This window comes from Danio rerio, chromosome 21 (genome assembly GCF_049306965.1).
Source record: "Danio rerio strain Tuebingen ecotype United States chromosome 21, GRCz12tu, whole genome shotgun sequence".
In the NCBI taxonomy this organism is placed as follows: Eukaryota; Metazoa; Chordata; class Actinopteri; order Cypriniformes; family Danionidae; genus Danio; species Danio rerio.
The window spans coordinates 33198013-33206806 of NC_133196.1; the positions used below are offsets into that span (position 1 = coordinate 33198013).

Consider the following 8794-nt stretch of genomic DNA (forward strand, 5'->3'; position numbering starts at 1 on the left):
CGGATCGGGTTTCAGAATCGGTAGATACTCAAAGCCAAATGACTCGGATTTAGACTTGATTGCAAAAAATCTAATTGTGACATAACTAGTATTTTTTAAATTCCTACTATGATATCAGTGGCTTCATTGATACAATGGATGTTCAACAGAATAAATAAACGTTTTGAACCACTTGAGTGTGAGTAAATTTCAGTTTTGGGGTGAACTATCCCTTTAATGTTTAATTATGAATAAAACCTTAACTCTGTTCATCATGTAAACTGATTATTTCTCTTCAGATCGATTGAATTGAACCAACTTGATTCGTATCGATTTACTTTTTTATCTCTTTACGAATGATGTGAAGCATCAGATTTTCGAGTAAACAATCTTTCAGTGGAGAGACAGAAATCCCACATATTTGAGGTAAAATACAAACAAAAGTCTTGTGTATTTGAAACAACACGAGCGTGAGTAAATGATGACAGAATGTTCTCCGTTTTCCCCTCATCAAACAAACTCTTTAATATCCAACAAACAAAAAGAGCAATCACCGAAAATCATTTTAAAAGGCTAACTTTAGTGAACACATAAAGGGCTATTCAGTCCGGTGTGACATTTGCCTTGATCTTCTCATGTTCTGAAATCACTGCCTGAACATTTTGTGTAAACAAAGGATCGTTGTGTTCCTGCAATCGTTCACTCCGACCTTTCCCACAACTCAGTCCTCCAGACTAATCAAAGCTTCAGTGAGTTCTCCAGGTATACTAAAGTTTGCAGCTCAATCTATTTCAGCGAACAGGAAGTGTGTTTAAAGTAACTATGGAAGCAGGAGACACTGGTTGAGAGGTTGGAGAGTATATGTGGGCATGGCGATAGTGGGAGGGAGAAGGAGTTGCAGTGAAGTATGGTGAAACGAGAGTCTGGTGATCAACAGAGGCAGCGGCGGTCACTCTTGGTCACCTCCTCGGACGAATGCACCACATTGGGCACGAAGCCGCTCTTGACCCCCTCCCAGCCCTCCTGAATGGTAATATCCCCACATTTGACCAGCTCGAAGATGTCGCGTGTGAGCTCGGTGAAGGCCTTCTCCACGTTTATGGCGTCGCGGGCAGAGGTCTCCACGTAGCGCATGCCGTAAGCGGCTGCCAGCTTTTCGGCCTCCTGCTGGCTGACCTGCCTCTGCTGCTCCAGGTCGCACTTGTGTCCCACCAGGATGAAGACAATGCTGTGCGGCTGTACGTGACTGCGCGCCTCCTCCAGCCACTCGTGCACATTCTGGAAGGAGCGCCGGTTGGTGATGTCGAAAAGCAAAAGGCCACCCACTGAATTGCGATAATAAGCCCTTGTGATAGATCTAGAGCGCATGCAGAGAAGAAGAGCAGATGATTTTTAGACAGCCGCTGGATCAGGTTGTGTATTACACAACCTTTGAGCTGTATTTTATGTACAGATGATTATTATTATTACTGAATATTATACTATGGTGCTGTTGAATGCTTGATTTTGATTGGCTCATAATTATAATGACCACAATTACTAATATTATCACGCTTTTGTTTAAATGACTTGTAAAAAATGTAAAAAAGTAAAGAAAATAAATGTCATATACTCACACTTAAGGTATAATTACTTAAATGTGGATCCCTGCATTTTAGAATATTTTACTTATGTTTGTATTATTTTATGTCCCTTGTTTTATTTTATTAGTACATTTGACTATAAGTACATTTAAATAACTATTGTTATTCAAGGTATTGTTTGTTAAAACCTGCACTGCAAATCTACCACACAGTTTTTCACAAAATTGCATAAAGCTGCTTTATATAATCTAAAAAGGGCTGTGTGTTTTGACGAAAATATCTAATTGCAATTGTTTTGACGGATTGATTGATTTGCGATTTTGTTTTGTGAAGTCAAGCTTCAGCTCAGTATTGTCAATAGTGTGCAGCACACACTTTAAATAAAATAAATACAACATACTTTAACTCTATATACTACATATATAAATATAGATTTATTAACTGCCTGTAAAGACATGCATTTAACAACAAGCGTTTTGCGATTAGATAATTACAAAAAAAAAAAAAAAATATATATATATATATATATATATATATACACACACACACATACATACATACATACATACATACATACCATATATATATATTTCTATATATAAAAAATAAAATTAATATATTTTGGGAAGTTTCTCCTTTCATGGATAAAACAGCCAATTGGAATGTTATCACTCTATTGAATGGGCCATCCATACACATTATTAATCAGCTATAGATCAGCTATAGATCACATACGGCTGCGGGCAGAAGTTAACAAGAATTATTTATATTATTTATTTCCCTTTAATTTTATTTTACCTCTACCCCAACCATCACAGTAATGTAAAAACAGATCTGGATCTGGAGTCTTCTCTATTAGTATAGCTGATTAACCATGTGGATTGATGATAACATTCTTCTGAGAATACTAGTAGGCATAGAAGGCTCCTACTGGCCCATATTTATCAGCTGATAACCACTGATAACATCTATTCAATCGAGTGATAACATTCGAAGTAGAGAGAATTGAAAGGAAAGCATGGGGTGCTGAGAGAGGAAGTATTGACATAGGACCTCGAGGAATTAAACTCTGATCACCGTGAGCACCAGAGTGCTTGTGTTAACGCATCAACCACACTACACCATTACAGCCGACTGATTAGATGATTGAAATGTTACAGTATTTACTACGAGTTTTCAAAATCATGGTAATCGATAATTAAAAAACAATAATACGTTTTAAGTGATAATGAACATTTAAAAATGTAATACAAACTATCAAAAAATGTACCATTTATCATTTACCAACACGATTCTGAGGTTTTGAATGGATAAATTTATTAAAATACGTGAGTAATATATTACTAACCAATTTTCATGTTTAACAAAGATATTACATTTTAGTGACACAAAATAAAACACCTAAACAATGTTTTTTATGTCTGGTAAACATAATATAAGCTTTGACTTTTCGAATCATTGGATAAATAACGCACACCCAATCATTCATTCATTTCCCTTCAGCTTAGTCCCTTTTTTCATCAGGGGTCGCCGCAGAGGAATGAACTGCTAACTTATCTAGCATGTTTTACACAGCAGATGCCCTTTCAGCTGCAACCCAGTGCTGGGAAACGCTCAAAAATGTACTCAAAAATGTTGCAAAGAAAATATAGCAAGTTTTTAGGGTTCTTATATCAAGACCTGACCTAGTATAATATTTTTAAAAACTATAAAAATTGTTGGAATCATAAAAGGTGTGAAAGATGAAAACAGTTTTAAAATATCCAGGGTATTATGAAGATTATGAGAAAAGTCCTCACATTGTTTTTGTATTTAAAAGTGTAATAATTAATTTTTACTTCTATTGATGTATTTATCATTTGCTAAGATTTTTGTTAATGTTCTGTTTAGTGTGTTTCTTTTTTTATTTTAATCTAATATCTGGAAAATTATATAACATCCACAAACTAGCATGTACGACCATTATTACATTCATTTTAATCAATAAGTATCTTTATAAACACAATGTCTTTGTGTTTCTCAATAAAGTCTTACTAAAGTAATTGAACAGCTGTGTTTTCTAACTGAACAGGACATATCAAATAACTTGTCTTTTTAAAAATAGCTAATAGGCTTAAGTAATTTCTGAATTCACAGTAAATTTCTGAATATTTGTAAAACTATACCAGTTTTACCTCTGTGCAAACTGTTATACACTAGCTTAGCATTTTCATATTTGATTTTGATTGGCTGAAAATCTGACTTGTGCAGGATGAGTCATCAATAGTTTTATCTTGGTTTCCATTGAAAAGAAAACTATAGCCTATTTTAGACGCATATATCTGCTAAAAACCTTTGTTAAGGTGTACACTAGCACTCAAAAATGAATAAATCTCTCATTTTGATTTCTTTAAGCCATTAAACAGTCCACAAAGCTTTGATGTCTGCATGTAAATATCATCAAATACCACCAGATGTACCTGAACCTCTCCTGGCCTGCTGTGTCCCAGATCTGAAGCTTGATGCGCTTGCCAGGTTCAATCTCCACCAGCCGGGAGAAGAAATCCACGCCAACAGTCGGGTCAGACACCTGTGCAAAACGTCCTTCTGTGAAGCGTCTGATCAAACAAGACTTCCCCACTGTCGAGTCGCCAATGACAATCAGTCTGAACTGGTACAGCCATATAGCTTCCATATCTTACTTGATCTGTCAAGAGATAACAGTGTGATTAGATTACATAGTAAAACAATACTTAATGTAGCTACAGTATATCACTGGAATATGCCAGAGTTACTCATTCTTAAGCTTTCTGTTTTGATTTACTGAACTGAAAATTATAATTATGATCTTAAAAGTCGTTAAAATAGACTATAAATTGAGCCTTGTTTTATAAATGAACGGTTATTATTCGTGTTTTGTCGAATTACCTTAATACACATATAACTCGCGACTCCTAATTTGCAGCCCAAACCAAAAAATACATTTTATATTCGAAATATTTTGCAAATTAGCATGTCTGAGGTGAAATTGTTCAAAAGTGGTAGGCCTATATAAATTGTATGTGCTTATATGAGTACATACATTTTGTTTAATAACTAAATGTTCATAAATTATGATGTATTAATCAATTATAAACAGTTTCATGCTCCCTCTTAAGTATTAAAACGATGACCGATGAACAAAAATCGAGTCTTTTTGGTAAAGCTAGTTCCTTAAGCTAGCTAAACATAAAATGCTTGCAGGCCTACGAGTCGAGCATTGCATTTATTTAGATAAATCGCTTTATGAACGTTTATTATACACGTTATTACCTTCGTTGTGCTTCTCAATGTATGTGGATGGCAAGCCCCATATTCTTCGCTTTCTTTGAATCAGGAAGCATTAACACGGAGACGATCCCAGGCAAGTCACCTAAGCGTTTTTGAGGATAATTGTGCAACTAGTCCCGCTTTGAATGTGCACTAAATGACCAAACGAATGACCATGGTCGGTCTGGGGCGCCTGCATCAAGACCTGCTAGTGTCGGAATGCCCGTAGATTCTTTGTAAATTCATATTGTCAGTCTCATCATTAGAGATAACGAGATGTTTGTGGAAATGTGCTGATGAAATGGCAGTATCATCAGCATCATATAGCCTGACTCATCCCTCATCAGTACCATTACCGTAAAGGCCGATGGAGCGACGCGCTGTTGGACGTGGCCCAAATCTCCGCGTTTCTCACTGGACACTTCCGGGAAAACCACTGCGGGCCAACCAACTAATAAATAAATAATAATAATAAAAAAAAAAAATAATAATAATATAGAAAAAGCTAAAAACAACAATTACAACAACAACAGCTGAGAGCCTTGCTAAGCAGGGATGGGCAAAATACATTGAAATGTATTTTTAAATAAAATACTAAATACATAATACGTACATTTTAAGTGTGCCAAAACAAACTACAAAATACTGTAAATACATTTTTGTATTTTAAAAATACTACAAAATACTTTTTAAAGGTAGCATGATTTTTTAGCAAACCTTCCATCAATAAACATATTCAATCAGTTCCTTCACCATTAAACTGACATAGTAAAGTAAACAACGTTTTTATAACAGTTGTGGTCTAATGGTTAGAGAGTTGAACTTATAACTTAAAGTGGGTTTCTCTTTGGGTTTGCTATTAATTTTGCACAAATTTCACACAGAAAGTGCTGTCTTGAAGATGATATGCTTTGGTTTTTAAATCATTTAATGCCGCTAAGGAGTCAAAACATAGTACTATATGTTGATTATGTTTCCACACATTGTGTGGCCAATAGAATTCCCATCATCCATATCTCATTTCTTTATCAAAGATGCTGAGTTGTACACTACAGCCATTATAAATTTCTGGTCTTAACATTGCTCAGCAGCTGTTTTTTCAATGGTTGTTGCTCCTGAATATACCCTCATCGTTTGTCTGTTACTTTCTTTAAGCGTAATTTTCATCCACCCAATCATTGGAACCACTTGAATCATTGACCACCTTCTTAAAAACAAATTAGTTTTCTTGTTCTGATCTCAAGCTTAGGCAAATAATGAGAAAGCACCAATCAGGCTTCATTTTTATGATGTCATCATGTAGACTTCTTACAAAGTATTTTACAGTATGATAAAAAGTACAAAAAAATACAAGACATTAAGGTATTTTATACAAGATATTGACCCATTTTTATCAATTTCATCAAAATTACAAAATACTATTTTGTATTTGAAATATGTATTTGAAATACATGTATTGTAAATACTGCCCATCCCTTTTGCTTAGCATCAGTGAATTTCATACGAACTGTCAAAAATACTTATTATGGATAAAATGTGGGATTAAAAAACAGTTTGTAAATGTTTTAAATCTTTATTCAAGCTCAAAACATAAACAAAATCCTAAAAACCTAAAATAGACAGTGCTATTGTTGTTGTATTGGTTGAATAAATACCCTTGAAACTTTATCCTTCTTTGTCTTTCTTGTGTGACTGTGACAGAGACTGGCAGAGTTTTTTTTAATGCTGTTCTAGGAAAATTTATTTTAGTCTATAATTTAAACCAGGGGGCTGGGGTTTGGTGGATCCAAAGACCCACCCCCTACTGACAAAGTCCAGAATTTAGCCCCTTATTAGAGCTCATTTTTGAAAGTATGCCTTCATAAACTGTGAAAATAACCAAATAGAAGAAGGCTTTAAGACAAATCTAACTTTAAATTGTTCAAATGGAAAAAATCTGACTGAGGAAAGGAGCTGGCTAGTTTGTTATTTACCTATAGGCTACAGTTTTTCATTTAAAGTTTTAAATGAAAATAAATTTGTACTTTAAACAGAGTATTTCTTTGTTTAAAAATGTGAATTTTAAATTCTAATCTCATTAAATTTTTTATAAAACGGTAATAACGTACAGTTTAAAATGCTTTTTGTAAATTACACTTCGTGCTCAAATAGTATTGTAAGCAAATGAAAAAAAGGAGTGTGGTTATGATCACCATCTAACAAACTAATCCAGCTAAAATTAGTGCTTAAAATGTCACTAGAATTCAGTATTTAAACCTCATAATTTAAAAGAAAAATAAGGCAATTAACTGCAAAAACATCGAAAAAAGAACCACCTCTTTCAATATCTGGCTATGGGACAACTCACATATAGAGTGCAACATATCTGAAAGTAAAATCAATAATTGATTAATCACTAAATATTTATTAATCAAGTGTATATATCTTTTCTAAATTCATCAGTTCACATTAATTAAATATATTTTTTATAATAATCTTGTTTAATAGTTAATTAGTACTGTTGCCCTTACAGCAAGAACGTCACTGGTTCGAGTCCCGGCTGGGTCAGTTGGCATTTCTGTATGGAATTTACATGTTCTCCCTGTGCTCATTTGAGTTTCACTGAGTGCAAAAAGCAATATCAATTGAATAGTTTTTTTTTTGTTTTTTTGTCATCTTTAATTTGATTGTGTCATTCACAGTGCTTCATTGCATTGCAGCTCTTTTGCAAATGAAAGCTGGTTGGTTTGGTTCGTGGCTTATAATGACTTACGACTTTTTTAAAAACCCACATGTAAAAAAGACTTGCAGGTCCAGTGCTGCTAAAAAAGGGGTTTGGCACTAATGCACTTTATAGACCATTTCAATGTGGTCATTTCATTGGCCAGGAACCTTTTCTGCTTATTATCAAAGTATTTCATAACTTTAACAAGAGTCAGTTCAATTATAATTTGATGTAAAACAGCTATCATAACATTATATATCGATATGTGTCTCTTTTTGGATTCTCTGAAGCTACAGAAATAAAAAAAAATGTTAAACAGGAAATATGTTTAGACCATTGTTATCATTTACATCCCTCAAAATGGTCTATAGTGGTCCACAAAAACAGATTCTTATTTATTAATTTTTTTGTGAAAACCTTTATTCAGAAAAGAAGAAATTTACAATATAAATCAGGAAGTAATCTGTAAGAGACTTGAATACAAGTACATACAATTACAAAGTCATAAGAATAACAAGTAACAAATGAAAAATAGAAAGGAAAGAAACAAAATAAAGAGGGAAAGAACAAAAAAAGTAAAAAACGCACAAAGCATTAAAGAATAACTCACTGGAAGCATTATATTTTCTATAAGTTTCTATTAACTTGCAGAATATTTTTTGTTGGATAGACGCTTTAAGCAAAGAATCAATTTCAAATAAGAAATAAGCAAATGAGGAAGAGGAACAAGGAAATGTTTGTGGATAAAGAATTTAGCATACAAAAACTTATATGTTCTTCATTCTTAGTTTTGGGATTAGAATAATAACAAACAATATATTTTAATTTGAAGAGTTCTTTCATTGATTGTGATTTAATTAAATAATTATGTGAATCCAACCAAGACTTTTGTGAGATTTTACATGTAAAAACAATGCGAGTCAAAGTTTCCTCACTAAACACAGCATTTTATAACAAGGCATCTATGTTGCAACAATTACATCAATTATGACTTCTTCTGTTACCAAGAAAGACAAACAATTCTTGATTTTTTATAATTTTGTTAAAAAAATAAGACATCTTGATACAGAACATAGGCTAGATAAACAAATAAAATAAAAAAATTAAAAAAGGGAGTTACCATGTGGTAATCTTAGTACATCAAATCTGAAGTATTAAATAGCAGACACATTTATTTTTTAATTTATTCTTAGCCTTGTTATTTCTTGAAATTAAGGTCAAATACTTTTATTTACATCAT

General features: G+C 33.2%; 1 protein-coding gene across 1 annotated transcript; it reads right to left on the reverse strand.

Moving 5' to 3' along the window:
- Positions 1-539: 539 nt before the first annotated feature.
- On the reverse strand, positions 540-5153 carry rab39ba (RAB39B, member RAS oncogene family a). Its single transcript, NM_001098741.1, is given in 3 exon segments — positions 540-1336; positions 4022-4248; positions 4854-5153. Coding segments are annotated over 2 exon segments (642 nt in total). The 5' UTR covers positions 4237-4248; positions 4854-5153; the 3' UTR covers positions 540-909.
- Between the last annotated feature and the right edge of the window lie 3641 nt (positions 5154-8794).